The sequence below is a fragment of the Pseudonaja textilis genome, chromosome 12, assembly GCF_049901715.1.
Source record: "Pseudonaja textilis isolate UNSWEBS1 chromosome 12, rPseTex1.2, whole genome shotgun sequence".
Lineage (NCBI taxonomy): Eukaryota > Metazoa > Chordata > Lepidosauria > Squamata > Elapidae > Pseudonaja > Pseudonaja textilis.
In genome coordinates, this window is record NC_142001.1 from 10927337 (window position 1) to 10943885 (window position 16549).

A 16549-nucleotide genomic window follows, 5' to 3' on the forward strand; every position below is an offset into this window, starting at 1 on the left:
CATCCAACCCAAGCAAAGAAGGGGAAACAAATGAGCAGAACCCCCAGCGACTTCTAGGCTCTCGGATCATCCCTGCCACAAACAGCAGCCTGCTTTTCATTTCATTCCTATTGCAATCTGAAAAGAGGAGGGTTAAATGCAGAGAAACAGATGGCGGTCCCTAGCGAATAAGCTTTGCTTTGGGACTCTGCGCTGCTGACTTGAATATGCTAGGAATGCATACTGAGACTTCCTGTTGTGCTTTCCCCACACTGATGAGGTCAGACCATTTTAGTTCCTTGGCAATGATCCAAGCTCTGGGCCCCGGCACCTAGCTCCCCTAACTGTCAGGACCTCTTGGGAATGCTCCAGCTGGATGTTGACTCTTGGGGTCCAGGGAAAGCTTTTCAAATCCCTAGGAGAAGATGGGAGGGGGGCAGTCTGCTCTGTAGCCCCCTCCAATCATCACAAAGAGCCTGGGTGTTTTCTAAGGATCTTTCTTTCCTTCGAGATTGTTGGCTGACTTCCCAAAACACGCTTCATCTCATGCCTGAATTCACCCATTTTCTGCCTTCACCTCGTGTTAAACCAATTAGGCTGTGTTCTCCCAACACGCTTCCCCTTACCGCCACCCAAACAAGTAAAAACCATATTCAAATTAAGATCAAGGCTTTGGAAATGGAACTGACCCAATTAAGAATATTGTGCGAATGTCATTAATGGCCACCATGGAATCATTCTTAGTATGAGAACCACCACCACCAACAACAACAACTGTAATTCTAGATCAATTTTCCCAATTATGTTATGTTTTTGAGATCTGCAGCTATGAAATCCCATCATAGCCACTCATGGACCCTGCCTAGGAATGACTGGACTTGTGCAAATAAAGGTGTCAAATTAGGAACGTAGACTCAACTATTCAGAGAAGCATTTGGTCCAGCCAAAGAAGTTAAAGATCCTACTGCGTGTCCTACAAAGCAGCTAATATTAGTATCTCCAGCAGTGTGTTGGGGACTCCCATTACCTCGGGAGGAGATTAGCAAGAAGGAGAGACTAAATAGCCTTTCAGAACCCATGCATGATGTTGTTGTTTTGTGTTTATGTTTGTTCATGTTTGTTGTCTAAAAATTTAAAAAATAGCCCCCCCAAAAAAGAACCCATACATGAGACTCAACCTGTTGGATCACTTTCTCTGCTGTCTAAATGGGACCATAGCATTCTTTTTCCATTGTATCTAAGGAGAAGAGGCTAGATTAGGAATGCAGCAATATTACTCTTTTTGAATAGTCTACCACTAAATTTCTCTCTTATTGTCACTTGAGATGGTTGTCACTCACTGCTCAGAAGACAATGCCACGAAAACCTGAGCAGATGAAGGAAACTCCCTGCAATTCAGCCCAGGAAGGATGGAAGGAAGGAAGGAAGGAAGGAAGGAAGGAAGGAAGGAAGGAAGGAAGGAAGGAAGGAAGGATGATTCTCTATGGCCTGACAGCTGGTCAATATGCTATGGATGCAGACTCCCTTTGGGCAAGGCTTCTGACTGGCCACAAAAGCAGCTGTCCTCCCTGTCTCTTCTCTGTTTCCCTCTCCCTCCCCTCACTCAGGCAATCCATTCCAATCAAGCTAGCTCAGAGATGGACAGGCTATTTGCTTAGTCTAACCTCCGCCAGAGAGATCCATTAACCACCCCACAGTTCCTGGAAGGCAGACAATCCCTGACCAATAACACAAGCAGACAGCTATAAAGGAAGATGCACTGAATGGGAGGGAGGAAAGGAGGGGCCGGAGGATGGCAGGATCCAGGCTGCTTGTCTGGACCCCAGGTTGAAGCTTTGCAAGAGACATCCTCCAGGGAGGGTGCCCAATTTTTCCAGACATACTTTCCAGAGCAGTCCCCAGCCTCTCTGGTATCAATGAGTGGGTCGTTGGAGACCCTGTCCACCTAAGATTACACCATTAAACTTATTGAGACCGACAGATAAATAGCCTGAGCTAAACAAGGCATCTTCCAGGGTTCCAAAACTAACTCTGTTCAATAAATGTGATCCCAAGTTAAAGGGTGAAGCAAAGTTCTTGCATAGTGAACCTAGATTGCTAGTGTTTATGCTCAAATAGCATTCATGGGTAGCAGCATCTCCAAATGTCCATTCACCCTAAGACAAACAGCTAATGTAGCTTCCTTCCACATTTTATTCTCTACCCCTGGAGAATTTCCACTTTGAGCAGCTGAGCATACTTCCAAACAAAGCATGAAGCAGATATCTCCAACCACTCTTTAATTTCTAAACAGAAGGGAGGGGAGACTTACGGCACAAGTGAGACCTACGTGGTTATTGTCAGCCCCCCAGGTAGGTGAGACTAGGAATCTGAACTCCTTAGGAAGACTTCTATTAAAGTGGGCTTTAATAATAGAATTTTTCAAGCCTCATTATGTAGGATCTTACCCTTCTTATATTTATAGGAATTAGGGTGCTATCTGCCTGGGTTTCTTCTGTATAAATTGGTTGTTTTAGACTTAAGATACGTTTTCCTGTCGTTGTAGTAACTGGTCTCATTGATCCCCATCAAGGTTATCTTCCTTACCATTTGCATTAAGGCACACAGATATCAAGTTTCCTTTTCTTATCCTGGCTAAGGATGTTAAAGGTCCAGGACCGAAGATCTAAACGTCAGCATCTGGTTGTCAAGTCTGCCAACTTGTCCTAGTGCCTCTAATCACTGTCCCTAGGAAAATGTCTTCCCAAGATAAAAGGGTATTAACATTTGTTTATGGGTATATCACCTTTGCCATCTAAAAGGGTGTTTTGGCATAGTCATATCCATCAATTTACAAATCTGGACTACAAATCCTAGAATTCCCAGCCAGCACGATTCCTTTGGCGGTTCCAGAATTTCTGGAGAGCACCCAATTCAAAAAGGGGAATCCTTTATTTGACTAGTTATCATACTGAAAGAGAGAGAGAGGAACAGCCCATCTGTTCCCAACAGATGTTGGAGAATCAGCATGCAATCCTTTGGTGAGTTGATTTTTCTTCTGTGCAAAAATTGTCTTCCAATTCTATTCGCTTTTTTCTGGGCAGCGAGAGATTTTCTATGTTCTGGCCATTATCCATGCGAAGAAACAAGCTCACTTATTATTTGAAGGATTATCTTTTCCCACTTATATCTATATGACCCATCAGAGCAGAAGGCAGGTATGTTATAGGTATCCTCGCTTGAGGAGGTCTATCTTGTGCGATCAACAAGAAGGGCCTTTTCTGTGGTGGCTCCTTCATTCTAGAGAAATAAGACTGGCCCCAACCTTGACACTCTTTCAAGAGGCTTGGAAGATTTGGTTTCACCAAAGGGGCCTGGGGACCTCAGGGAGATATGGAGTCCATCAAAGGTTGTTATCATGAGGTGGTAGAGTTTTATTGGCTTTTATGTTGAGATTTTATTTTTATAAGCTGCCAGGAATCACCATGAGTTGAGTTAGGTGGCCATATTAATTTTCTTAATTAAGGAAAAAGTAATAATAATAATATTCACCCCAGTTCCAAAACTCAGCCTTGAAGAGTTCTGGAGTTATTCTTAGGGAATCGGAGCGGGAAATGTGCAATTGAGAAGGAAAGGTTGGATTGGAAGGACTTCTTTGCCAGAAAGCTGTTTTAGCTCCGTCACGGAAGGAGTTGAAATGTGGAAACAAAACGAGTTGTAAGGCTGCAGTCGCAGTGGCTCCTTCCTCTGCTGTGCAACAGGATTCCAGAAACAGCTATCTTGGGAGAGGAGGCAGGGAAGAGGGAGGCAGTTCAGCCCAGAGATGGATAGAGATTACTCCCTGCTAACAGAATAACAGAATTAGAAGGGACTTTGGAGGTCTAAGTTGTTCCACTGGTTAATTGTTCTAACCGACAGGAAATTTCTCCTTAGTCCTAGGTTGCTTCTCTCCTTGATTGGTTTCCACCCATTGCTTCTTGTCTTGTCCTGCTTTCTGGTGCTTTGGAGAAAAGGTTGACTTCCACTTCTTTGTGGTGGTAATCAGCCAGTTCTGACAGGTTCTGGAGAACCAGTAGCGGAAATTTTGAGTAGTTCAGAGAACCGGTAAAAACCACTTCTGGTTGGCCCTGCCCCCCATCTGTTGGCTGTCTCCAAAGTCCCAGCTGATCAGAGTCCCAGCTGATTGGCTGGGTCTCCTGAGTTGCAAGTAGTGCTGTTGTCATTGGGTTTGTGGTGGGTGTGCCGTTGCACCAGTGGTGGGGTTCAGCCAGTTCATACCACTTTGGGAGAACCGGTTGTTAACTTGCTGAGCAGTTTGGTGAACTGGTTGTTGGGAGAAATCATTAGGCCAGAGAACCGGTTGTTAAATTATTTGAATCCCACCACTGCATTGCACTTCTGGATTCCCCTCTGGGGTTGCAGCTCTTCCCCTTTGCAAGGTCAACCCATTGGCAGGAACATACACAAATCAAATGGTTATAATAAGGAAGAGTAGAACTGCTGCAATATTGACAATAGAATTTAATCCTGAGACAATAGAAAGCTTAGGAAGAGCAAACTGTAACCTCAGTGTTTTAATCAAGGTTATCCATTTTTGTACCCTTCCAACACCCCCTCCCACCAATTCTCTTGGTCATATCAATACACAGGGTTTGTTTCACCCAGTGCTCCAACCTACAGTATAAGGGTTAGTACAACCTATGATTCCAATGATTGCAGTTTTCAAAATATGCTCAAAGACTTAGCACAAACCCTACCAATTGGGTATGGTGCCTAATGATTTATCTATACCCGAGCAGTTTCTAAGTATAAAAATTGACATAGGTTGACCAAGTTGATCTCATCCTGGTTATGAAGGACTATAAGATGTTATCGGTTCATTTTCGGTGGATCAAAATTCATTGCTTAGAGCAAGAGTTGATGACTAACTTCAAATTACCCTTGAAAAATTTAAGTTGGCTCCCATTGTTTTTATAATAATTGAACTAAATAAATAAATGCGCAATTGATAGCCATGACAGATTCCAGTTTGTGTCTGGTGTGAAAACACATGAAGTAATATACTTACATTCTATATCTAAATTCAGTAAGTACAGGTAGTAGTCAGGGGTGGGATTCAATTTTTTTAACAATCAGTTCTGTGGACGTGGCTTAGTTGGTGGGCGTGGTTTGGTGGTCATGTGACTGGGTGGACGTGGCTTGGTGGTCATATTATTGGCTGGGCGTGGCCAACTCAATATCACTCACATAGAGGCACGCATCTCCTCACCTGGCCTCTCATGACTGTGGGGATGCTGCAACAGTCGTAACTGTGAAAAATGGTCATAAGTCACTTTTTTCAGTGCCATTGTAACTTTGAATGGTCACTCCACACAAGCAAAGTACCAGCAAAGGAGGGGAAAAAACCTCCAGAGATGTTCCAGAGACAGGAAGTCTAGTCCTGGCAAGAATGTAATAAGGGTTAACGGAGAGGCAATTTCTGTAAGCAACACCAGAATGTTTCCTTCCTGCCTTCCTTACAGGATTAGCCCAGTAATTTCTTCTAACAACTGATTCTCCGAACTGCTTAGAATGTTGACAAGCGGTTCTAGAGAATAGGTGCGAACTGGTAGAATCCCACCCCTGGTAGTAGTCCTCCAGTTACAACAGTGACCATTCAAAGTTACAACGGCATGGAAAAAAGTGACTTAGGACCATTTTTCACAGTAATGACCATTGCAGCATCCTTATGAGCAAAATTCAGACAAGCAAAATAAATGAGGAAGCCAGATTCACTTAACCACCATGTTCCTAACTTAAGAACTTTAGTGATTCACTTAACAATGGGGGCAAGAAAAGTTGAAAAACAGGGCAAAGCTCACTTAACAAATGTCTCACTTAGCAATTTGGGGCTCAGTTATGGACGTAAGTCAGGGACCATAAATAAATAAATCATTCCTAGTTTACACGTTCGTTGGAGTTTGGAAGGTGCTATACGTGAGCATTCCCATCATCTCTGCTGGCATGTACTCATCTCCAGTATGGATAACCATCTTTTCAAAACAGCGTTTGAATAGCTATCATTCCTTTAAAAAGAAGAAGCTGGAGCTTTTCAGAACAGGTCCATCTCCTGATAGGTCTATCGGCCCCTGCTGGGCCCTTCGTGCTCTGGCTTGTCCTGAGGATATGATGGACAGCTATCTTCATCCTGAATGACACTTGTGGACTCCACAAAGTGTGTGAGGGGTTTGTGGATGACTGATCTGGCCTCCCCCAGGCAAAACTAACAAGAAAAGGCCATCACCCCTCTTTAATCCACCTTCGGCTCTGCAACTAAGAGGAGTCAGTGAACCTTGTCCTTCTGACCCAAGGAAAGCTAAAGAAACAAGGCAACCAGGAGGCAGGAACGTCAGGGCACTGGACAGTTGGTCAGCCTTCGGTATCTCCCTGCTCGGCCCAGCCCCCCCAGGACTCTTGTCTCTTCCATTGTGCCCTCCGAAAGAGGAGGTGGGGCCCCCAGAATATTTCAATCCAATTGGTACCATGACAGAAGGCTTTGTTGGGCCCCTGTCACTCTTGCCAAGGTGTCATGGCCTCTGTTGCCAGGGCAATGCAAGGAGACTGAAGGGACCAGGGAAAAAGGCATATGAACATAGAGTAGATGTTTTTAAGTGCCTGGGGAATTAGCAGTTAACCAGGGGAACCCGCATAAAAAAAGCATCCTAGTCTGTAAGAAAGCATCACTGGTGTGGGAACATTTGTTCAAGGTCCCCTTCTCTTCTCCCCTTCAGGAATAAGTGAATGTTGTTCCTTGTTTATCCCTTTGGGATGCCTCCCCCTCCCCAATTCAGAAGGACTCTGGGCAGTGAACAACCAATTTTTTTAAAAAAAAAACCAAGATCAAAATATCAGCCTTGGAACCAAATAAGCAGCAGCAAAGGACTCAACATTCATCTCCCTAAAACCTCTCTTAAAACCTCTCTAAGTGTTGGACTTACAGTAACTCATCCCTTGGGTCTAACGCCTATGGGAAAAGGCAAGTCTTCAATGATTTTCAAAAGAGCAACAGGGTCGTCGCCATCTGAATTTGGGGAGGGGGCATGGAGAGACTTCCATAGCTGGTGTCACAACAGAGGGGATGAGCTTCTTTGGTCATACTGAGTCACTGAAGGCAAAGTTGGGCTCTCAGAAATGGGTTGCCCTTAAGGTTCTGATGTTAGATAATTTCTGGAAAAAAAAAACTTTGAGGATCCCCTTTTGGAAGTGTTGTTGTTATTGATGAGGATGATATATTAGTTCCATTAATATAGGAACCTCTAAACTTGCAATCCTTGGGCTGGGTTCAAGCAACACATTAAACCCTAAGCCAGGTGAGTGAAACACAATGTGTATTTTTACATTAACAGATTAACAGAGTTGGAAGGGGCCTTGTAGGATATCTAGTCCAACCCTCCCTGCCCAAACAGGTGACCCTACACCATTTCTGATGGATGGCAGACCAGTCTCTTCTTGAAAGCTTCCAGTAATGGAGCTCCTATAACTTCCAAAGGCAACTTCTATTCCATGGGTTGATTGCTGATCTCACTGTCAGAAAATGTCTCCTTATTTCCAGGTTGAATCTCTCCTTGATCAGTTTCCATCCATTATTCCTTGTCTTACCTTCTGGTGCTTTGGAAAATAGATTGACTCTTTCTTCTTTGTGGCAGCCCCTGAAATATTGGAAGACTGCTCTTCTTTCTCCCCTGGTCCTTCTCTTCACTAGACTACCCATGCCCTGTTCCTGCAGCCGTTCTTCATATGTAGCCTCCAGTCCCCTCATCATCCTGGTTGCTCTTCTCTGCACTCTTTCTAGAGTCTCAACATCTTTTTTTACATTATGACAACCAAAACTGAATGCAGTATTCCAAGTGTGGCCTTACCAAAGCATCATAAAGTGGCATTAATTAATCTCTAAGATTTCTGCTCAGTACCTATTTTACAAGGCCAAAAATCCCACTGAATGAAATGGGAATGTTCAGTTCAGTTTGCAGCTACCGTTTTGCTGCCCATTCAGGCCTGAATTCATTTTCACCTGCGCAACTTCACCAACTTTGCCTCGGATGTGAAGCCCTGGCATGTAGTTAATTCCCTTTGTGATATGGATATCTTGCCCCACTACCCTCCCCACTTCCCCCCAGAGTGTTTCAATGCTATGTTGGCTGCAGCGAACAAGACCTAGACTAGGAAAAGTGATATTTATTATTGCACCGACTGCAGTATCGTTTTACTGGGTTTTGCAAATCCCTCGTTTGCTCAAGCCAATGCCCATTCAGGAGGCTTTTCAGACAACTCCATTTTGACAATAATTAGCCTGGCCTACTTGATGTGATCCTGCTAGCACTGCCTTGCACCTGCGTCATTAGCAGCCAATGTCACAGTTTCCCTTTGCACCACCTTTGCTGCTCTTGTCACTTGAAGACAAAACTATCTTTGGCTTCCCTGCTTTGTTTGCCTCTACCAGATCTCACTCCCTTTGACGTGGCCACAATTTTATTTTTATTATTAGATGTTTTTATCCCAGCTTTATTACTTTGTAAGTAACTCCAGGCAGCCAACATTGAGGAACATTAGTATAAACATATAAAAGTGTTTAAAAGAGAAAACAAAAACAGGAAGAAAAGTGTCAAAGCTAGTTAAGGAAGGAGGAGGAGGAGGAGGAGGAGGAGGAGGAGGAGGAGGAGGAGGAGAAGAAGAAGAAGAAGAAGAAGAAGAAGAAGAAGAAGAAGAAGAAGAAGAAGAAGAAGAAGAAGAAGAAGAAGAAGAAGAAGAAGAAGAAGAAGAAGAAGAAGAAGAAGAAGAAGAAATAATATAGTAAGGATGCACCAGGAAGAATGAGGAGATAAAGAGAAGCAATAGGGAGAATTCCCAAAGAGGAAAGGTAGATAGATCTTCAAGGCAAATGTTCTCCAGACTCCATCCAATCTACAGAACACCCCTGTCATTATGTGCCATTCAGTCAGGACCCACATATGTTTCAAATACCAGCAGGCACATAACTTGGGTTAACTATTGATATACTATATATTTTCCTAGCTTATATATTGTAAAGTCACTTCCTCCAATTTGGTGTGTCCTGCAGAGATGTATTAGGACTGTAGAACAAGACCAGGTCCACATCTGCAGGGCCAATGAAACTGATTTATCGCTAAGAGCCAATGCGCGGATATCTTCTCAACTAAAAGCCAATGCACAGGTATCTTCTCAACTAAAGGTCAGCACTTGCTTAGAGGCAAATCAGGGTCAGTGGCATTCAAGAAGGGTTAGGTTTAGTTCTCTTACGGCTATGTAGGGATTCCAGGCTGATCCTCCTTTTTATTCCATCTCCAGGTTCCTTCTCCTGCAGCAGTTTTCCATGGTTGCAGACACAATCCATCTTGGGAAGGCTGTTCAAGAAACAGCAATATTTTCAGGCCCACAAGGAAGGCCACTCCAGAAAGAAAAAAGTGGTTTCTCCTCCTCACACAGTGTTCACCACAATTGACATCACACAGTTAGTGGCTCACCCAAGCTTATGTGCTCTGCTCTTTGACCTTCTAGAGGCCAAAAGATCAAGTGATACATACCATTTTTTTCTCTGCCTCTTAATTCTTCCTTTTTGGCCCCGTTCTTTCAGGGCTCAGCAAAATAGAAGCTTGGAAGAAGGCTGGATGACCTTCCAGCCTCTTCCCAGAAGGTCAAATGCTATATTTTTATCCTCGGGATTCCAAAAGTGGATTTTTCTGTCTCTCTTTTCTTTTCTTCTGTTTCTTTTTGTCGTTTTCTCTTCTTTAATTTCCCCGTATCATCCAGACACAGTGTAGTGGGGGAAATTGATACAGATAAGGAGGAAAATGTGGCTTCCCCTCCCCCCCCCCAAAAAAATCCCTCCCTAGAGGTGGTGTAAGTTTCTTGATGGAACAATTAATCAGTGGAACAACTTGCCTCCAAAAGCTGTGGGTGCTCCAACCCTGGAGGTTTTAAAAAAGAGATTGACAATCATTTGTCTGGAATGGCAGAAGGTTTCCTGTTTGAGCATTGGGTTGGACTAGATAGAAGACTTCCAAGACCCCTCCCTGCTCTTGTTATTCTGTTAAGCTTTAAAGGATTCATAAAACTTTCTCCAACCTGACATCCTCTGTGTGTGATGGGTTACAATACCCCACAACTGCTAAAGTTGAACTCATTTTTAGTTCTGGCTCCATCCACTTGGTAATATGGCCCTTGACCTACCGCAGAAAACTTGGTGTGACCCTCAAGTTGACCAAAGCTTTTTTTTTTTTAGCAATAGCACTTAGACTTATATACTACTTCACAGTGCTTTTACAGCCCTCTCTAAGTGGTTTACAGAGTCAGCCTATAGTCCCCAAACAATCTTGGTCCTCATTTGACCCACCTTGGAAGGATGGAAGGCTGAGTCAACCGTGAGCCTGGTGAGATTCGAACTGCCAAATTGCAGGCAGCCGGCAGGCAGCAGAAGTAGCCTACAGTGCTGCACTCTTAACCACTGGGCCACCTTGGCTCCTTATATCCAACAATTAAAGTAGTGATATCCCAGTTAAAAAGCCAAGTCAACCAAGACTTACTTTTCCTATTTGATGGGATCCATCTCTTTAGCCTCAACCCTAAATCCCTCAATACCTTAAACAGGGCCTTTACTTGTTCTTGAGCTGAAAGATCCCAGAAAAACTTCTGAAAATTCACTTTGCCTTTGAAATGAGTGCTAAAAAAACTAGCCTCATAAGCAATGACTTCCCAGCCAGAATAATTTTGTATGATTTCATGTCTAGCGGGCACCTGGCTTAGGAACTTGCCCTTGTGGTGTGTGCAGCTCAGCTTGGCTGAAAGAAAGCAACCCACCCACCCCTTCAGCTCTTGACTTCCATCAGCTCAGAGACCCCCTTGGAAGGCAGCAGAGATTAGCTCTTCCTCTGAACTTTAAGGTGGGAAACAGCGGAGTTAATAGGTGGCCTGGAGCAGGGGGCACCAACCTTTTGGACCTCAGGGACCACCAAACTCATAATTTTAAATCCCGTGGGCCAGAGACCCTGGAGAAATCCCCCCAAAAGTCTGCAGGAAAATTCCTCACCTCATTTTCCTACCGATCGATCGTTCTTTATTTGGGATCACAAGTTACTGTCTCCAGCTCCCTTCTCAGGGGGAGAGAGAGAAGAGAGAGAGAGAGACTTTTGGCTTCATGCAAGGAAAGCAGCAGAAGCAGCAGAAGTCTTTCTTTCTCTCCCTCAAACTTCGCCAGAAATGAATCTTTGTTAGACTTGTCACGCCGGTGCAGCCTCTTGGAGCAGGATGCCTTGCAGGGCCCCAAAGACTCATTTCTGATGGAGTTTGGGGGAGAGAAAGAAATACTTTTGCTGCTTTCCTTGCATGCAGCCAAAAGCAGGAGAAAGAAGCGAAAAGAAGCAGCCCGGTGGCCAGGTGAGGTGCATGGGGCAAGTGGGGCAAGTTCCCCCCCTCCGCCTTTTCCCCCCTCCTCTCACTACCTCATATTGTATGCAGTGCAAAGTGATGCAAGCCTTGTGTTCCCACACAGCCTGGATTAATTGCTTTGGGGGTGACATTTCTTTGTGGACCACCAAAATTTTCTCGCAGACCACCAGTGGTCCCCAGCCCACCAGTTGGCGACCACTGGCCTGGAGGATCAAATGAAGACAGAAGAAATAAGCATGACATGTTGCTACGTTAAGGCCATAGAGCTGATTTGGAAAGTGAACGGGTGCCTTGAAACTGCTTTTCGGTGGTTTTTCAGTTCCCTGTTGGTCTATTTTTTTATTATTTCATTGTACTCTCCTCCCGCCTTTGCTGTGAATTGGAAGCATCACCTTGGCATATGATGTGCAGAAGGTAGTTATTTCAAGCAAGGTGTGCTACAGGCCTCTGAACTGCAAGTAAGGTGTTATCTTTTTTCAGTCATAATACTGGTGAGATTTCCATGTCTCACTTCTTCATTTATTCCCCCCACCCCATCTCAAAAAGTTTGGAGCCTGAAGCACAGGGCTGGCATTTTCATGAAGGACAAAGCATGATCCAGGGTCAGGTTTCTGTCCTAGATCGTTCCATCGCCGAGCTCTTCCTGATTCACAATTTAGTAACTTTAATCTTCACAACTTTTGTTGTGAAGTTCCACAGTGTGTGAGAATCAGAAGTGTGGATATGCAATAGCACCTTTTCAATTGGATACAGTCTTCCAAATCAGGAATTCTCAGGAGGTGGGGGAGATGAAGAAAGAAGGAAAAAGGAAGGAGGAGGAGGAGGAGGAGGAGGAGGAGGAGGAGGAGGAGGAGGAGGAGGAGGAGGAGGAGGAAGATACAGAGCCCATCAAAGCTGGCCTACATCCATCCTTCCAGTGGCGCTCACACTTTTTGCAACACTTCACATCAAAACAAGAACAAAAGCGATTCAAAATGAATATATAGATATTTTTATTTTATAGTTGCTTTGACGTGGCTTAGAAGACCACCCATAGAATTGTTTTTCTTCTCATGTTTTCACCAGTGTTTCAGAAGTTCTTTACTTTGGTTTGCAAGAAAAAGGAGGAGGAGGAAGAGAAGATAATTAAGAAAGTTATAATAAATACATTAGGATGCATTTTAACCCTTTAAATAAATTTCTGAAATAAATAGCTTGCTTTGTTACAGAAGATATGAGTATGGTTAACAAAAATATATACAACAAAGAAGGAGGTATACAATCAACATTATTATATTGGATACAAGGTTTTGCAAAATAACACAACTTTAGGGAACACACTAGTCAGAATGCCTTCAGTTCAAGATCCTAGCAAGGAGCTTCCCACCCCAAAAAAAGAAAGAAAGAAAAATATATCACTTATAGCAGAAGCCATAAATGCTTGGGATAGGGGCCTTTAAACTGGACAGACCAAAGGATGACAGCTTCAAATGTTTACGAAAGAACAAAGAAACTAGGCAACAGATACTCAAGCCGTTATTATTTTTGCCAGACAAACTGTGACAGGTGAATATGGACTCAAACAATACCCATGATTTAACCATATTTAGCCAGTGGTATCTAGGTAGCCATGAAGTAAGTCTCTACACGTCCAAAGAGAACAGAATTGAATTTCCTTGCTTATCTTAACAAAACTCCTGATTTACCCTTTTTTCAGACGGATGTTTTTAACTGTTTTGGTTTTCCCAAAAGGAGGCCATTTTCACAATAACCTCAAATCAGTAACCGCTCACTGTAACTCTGCTAGATTTGGGAAGCTGCCCCTCCCCCGTCTTGATGCATACAAGGGACTGTATCATTAGAAAGTAGTTTTCTAATGAACTAAATGTTCCAAAATTGGCACGATGCAAAAAAACTGAAGGCAAGCCTACGGGTATGTCTAGTCTAATGAAAAGAAGAACTAGGGATGATATGATAGCAGGGTTCCAATGTTTAAGGGATTCATATAAAGGCAAGGAGGTCAAACTATTTTCCAAAGCGCCAAAAGACAAGATGAGAAACAATGGATGGAAACTAATCAAGGAGAGAAGCAATCTAGAACTAAGGAGAAATTTCCTAAGGATGAGACAATCAACCAATGGGACAGTTGCCTTCCAAAGTTGTGAGTGCTCCATCATTGGAAGCTTAAAAAAAAAAAAAGACTGAACAACCATTTATCTGAAATGATAAGGACCGGTGTGTCAAGGTTGGTTCAGTGGATGTTAGAAGGGCTAATACACGTGTCTCCTGACTGCCATAAATACCCTGCAGTGGTACATGTGTGCAATTTAAAACCAAGTAAACACAGCTGAGCCATAATGGGACTTTGTAGGGTTTACTGGTTCGCTGTAGTGTGCAAATCCATCAATTGGTGGGCCCCTCCACAAACTGTTGGTTAAATCAAGAAGAAAGCCCAATGCTAGAACTTTTGTGCTCTAAAATCAACAAGTCTGGAGACACATCAGCCCCAAGTTTGTAGTAAGAAAGACTCTTACTATTAAATTTAAGCTTTGGGGGAATTGGGATCGAGATGCTCAGGTAAGACAAGGAGCAGATTCCAGAAGACACCAAACAGATGGTGCTGCTGAAAGACTGTTCCTGCCCTCCTTAAATGAGAAGCTACATTTTCATTGAAAATGAAACTCTTTGTGGCCAGGCAAATGGGCACGAGCTTTCCTACTCTTGTCCATTTCCATTTGTGCTTCAAAGAGAGAAAAATAAACGGGTCATGGATGCCAAGTGTAAAAATGTTATTACTTTTATTTGTAGAGCAGGGCTTGATTCTGTAACACCCCAAAAGAGAACCTCAGGAGAGGGGGGAAAAACACCTCAGATTCAGAAGTAGCATCTGTAAGTCGGGCCTTAGAAGGACTTGGTTAGTTGCAGTCTCAAAAAAGGCTTGAAAGAAGAATAACTCAGTTGTTCAGAATCCCTCAAGTTAAATCAAACTGCAAATCAAAGGACTGCAATTGTGCAAGACACTCTACGCTGTCCTTCTGCCATCCTTCCAAAACTACTTAATTTCCCTGTGTAACCACTGAAAACATCCATCTTTCTCCACCCTGGAAACTGCACCTTGCTACAGTTTTGCAGAAACACCTGTCCGTACAGCATTTTTAATGCTTCAATTGACCAGCCTCTTCTCAACTGCAAACTGTGCATAGCAGGTGGAAGGGTGGAGAATGCAAGGGAGATGGCAAGGGTGGCCCAACAAAAAGGGAAAGAAAGAAAACTGGGTTGCCTTGTCCTCAAGATGCCACATTTGGATGCAATAACCTCTTTTCTGGAACCCCAACAGATGAGTCAACTCATAAGGCATTCTGGAGGTCACACTCCTGAGCCAATCCATAGCAAATTGCATCTTCCCTCCCACCCACCCCCTTCCACACCCAATCTGATGTCCAAGATGACTAGTGCATGCCTCCACCTGCCCTTGGCTAGGACCAAAATGTGTGAGGCCTTAAAAAGCTCAGCTTGGACACAGCGACCCGTGGCTTCCTTCATTCCAGAAACAGGGGCTAACCTCAACAGCTAACCAGCCATTTGGTTCTCTGCTTTGTTCTCGGTCAGAGGCTCTCAAGAGAGGGGAAGCTAAAAGAAGGTCAAAGAGAACAGCCATTTCCCTAGCCCTTCCCAAAAGGAGTCATACTGGTTTGTCCAAAGTTTTGGGGAGAGCGAGACCACTAGGTGGGGAGATCTTCCTGCAAACAGTATTGGTGTGGTTCTGGCAGCGGCAGCCTGGCCGTTTTACAGCATCATAGCCCTTCTGGCAGAGTTTGAGGCAACCAAAGGTAGGTAGATAGCAGCATAGGCAGGGCATGAGCAAGGAGAGTAAGCCCATGGCCACCCAACGGGCACAGCAAGAGCCAGGACCACAGGAGCAGGGGTCATCGGCACAGGTGTCCTCATCGTCTGAGGAGCAGTGATAAAAGATGCCCTTGACGCAGCAGAGGCAAGTCCCATAGTCAATGAGGTTCTCCGGCGAGCAGAGGCAACGCTGGTTGCAGAGCCAACAGGAGGGCAAGGTGCGGGCCGTCGCGCACTGGGCACATTTGCAATGGCCACATTCTTCACAGATGAAGAGATGGCCTGGGTGAAGGGCAGGAGACTTCTCTGGGGTCCCCTTCAGCAGCTCTTCGGCTTTTGGGTCACTCGCCCGAGGCTGCGTCCGGATGAGCGAGTGTCCGGAGTGTGACGGTGTGATGGCCCTGAGGAGGTGCTGCTCTGAAGTGGCAGTGCTGTGGGAGATGGAGCTGGCTGTGCTGGAATGGCTCAGGGGCTGTTGGGGCGGTAGCGTCTGGTGTGGTTGGCTGGAGTGAAATTCCTGGAAGACCGAGGATACCAGGCGCTCCTGTGTCATCTCCGCTTTATGGACTGGCAGCGCCTGGGACACAGCAACCATAGAAGCGGCCTGTTTGCAGGCAGGTCTCTCCACATAGTCATTGGTGGCACGGGTGGCACGGATCTGGCTGATGGAAAGGACCTGCTGGAACTCTTCCAGCATGGAGTCCATGGCTTCTTCAGGGCTGTGCTCGGTGGTGCTGGATGCCAGAGGCATTCTGGGAGAACGGAAAGGCTGAGATCAACAGGGAACATCAGAAGGTCCTACAGGGGAAAGAAGAAGAAGCAGAAGATATGAATAACAACAGTGTTAATCCCAAGAATGAACAATATCAACAAGGGAAGAAAAATTCCCTCCAGTGCTACTCAAAATCTTATAGCCTCTGAAAACACCCATCAGCCTTCACTCAAACTGCAGCTGTACATCTGGACATTCCGGACACACAATTCTATATCCTGGAACAGGCTTTCAACAGACATTTCACAGATACAATCCAGCTAGAGAAGGTTCTTTATTGCAGACAAGGAATATATCATATATAAAGAGAATATCTGCCCAACTGTAAGATCCTGGAAATCAAACCAGTAAGGAAAAAGGATGGATGTTAGCCCCAGATTCCACAGAGGAATGGGTCAAAGAACACAAGGCAAACCCAGAAGAAAATAGAGAGATAACATCAAAGACATATTACAACAACATCAATCAACAATGGTTGAGGCCACCAGAAGAGCAAGTACCTCCCTCAACATCCGAAATGGTAAAAGAGGAAGTAAAGAATAAGTTAGCTCC

The 16549-nt window shown here is 44.4% G+C and overlaps 1 protein-coding gene across 1 annotated transcript; it reads right to left on the minus strand.

Annotated features, from left to right (window-relative positions):
- Positions 1 to 12375: 12375 nt before the first annotated feature.
- SPRY3 (sprouty RTK signaling antagonist 3) lies at positions 12376 to 16019 on the minus strand. The gene has a single exon (XM_026703153.2). The coding sequence runs from the start codon at positions 15974 to 15976 to the stop codon at positions 15062 to 15064; it is 915 nt and encodes a 304-aa protein (XP_026558938.1). The 5' UTR covers positions 15977 to 16019; the 3' UTR covers positions 12376 to 15061.
- Positions 16020 to 16549: the final 530 nt, after the last annotated feature.

Coding starts and splice junctions, on each gene's coding strand:
- SPRY3 (XM_026703153.2), bottom strand. CDS start 15,976: ATGCCTCTGGCATCCAGCACCACCGAGCACAGCCCTGAAGAAGCCATG.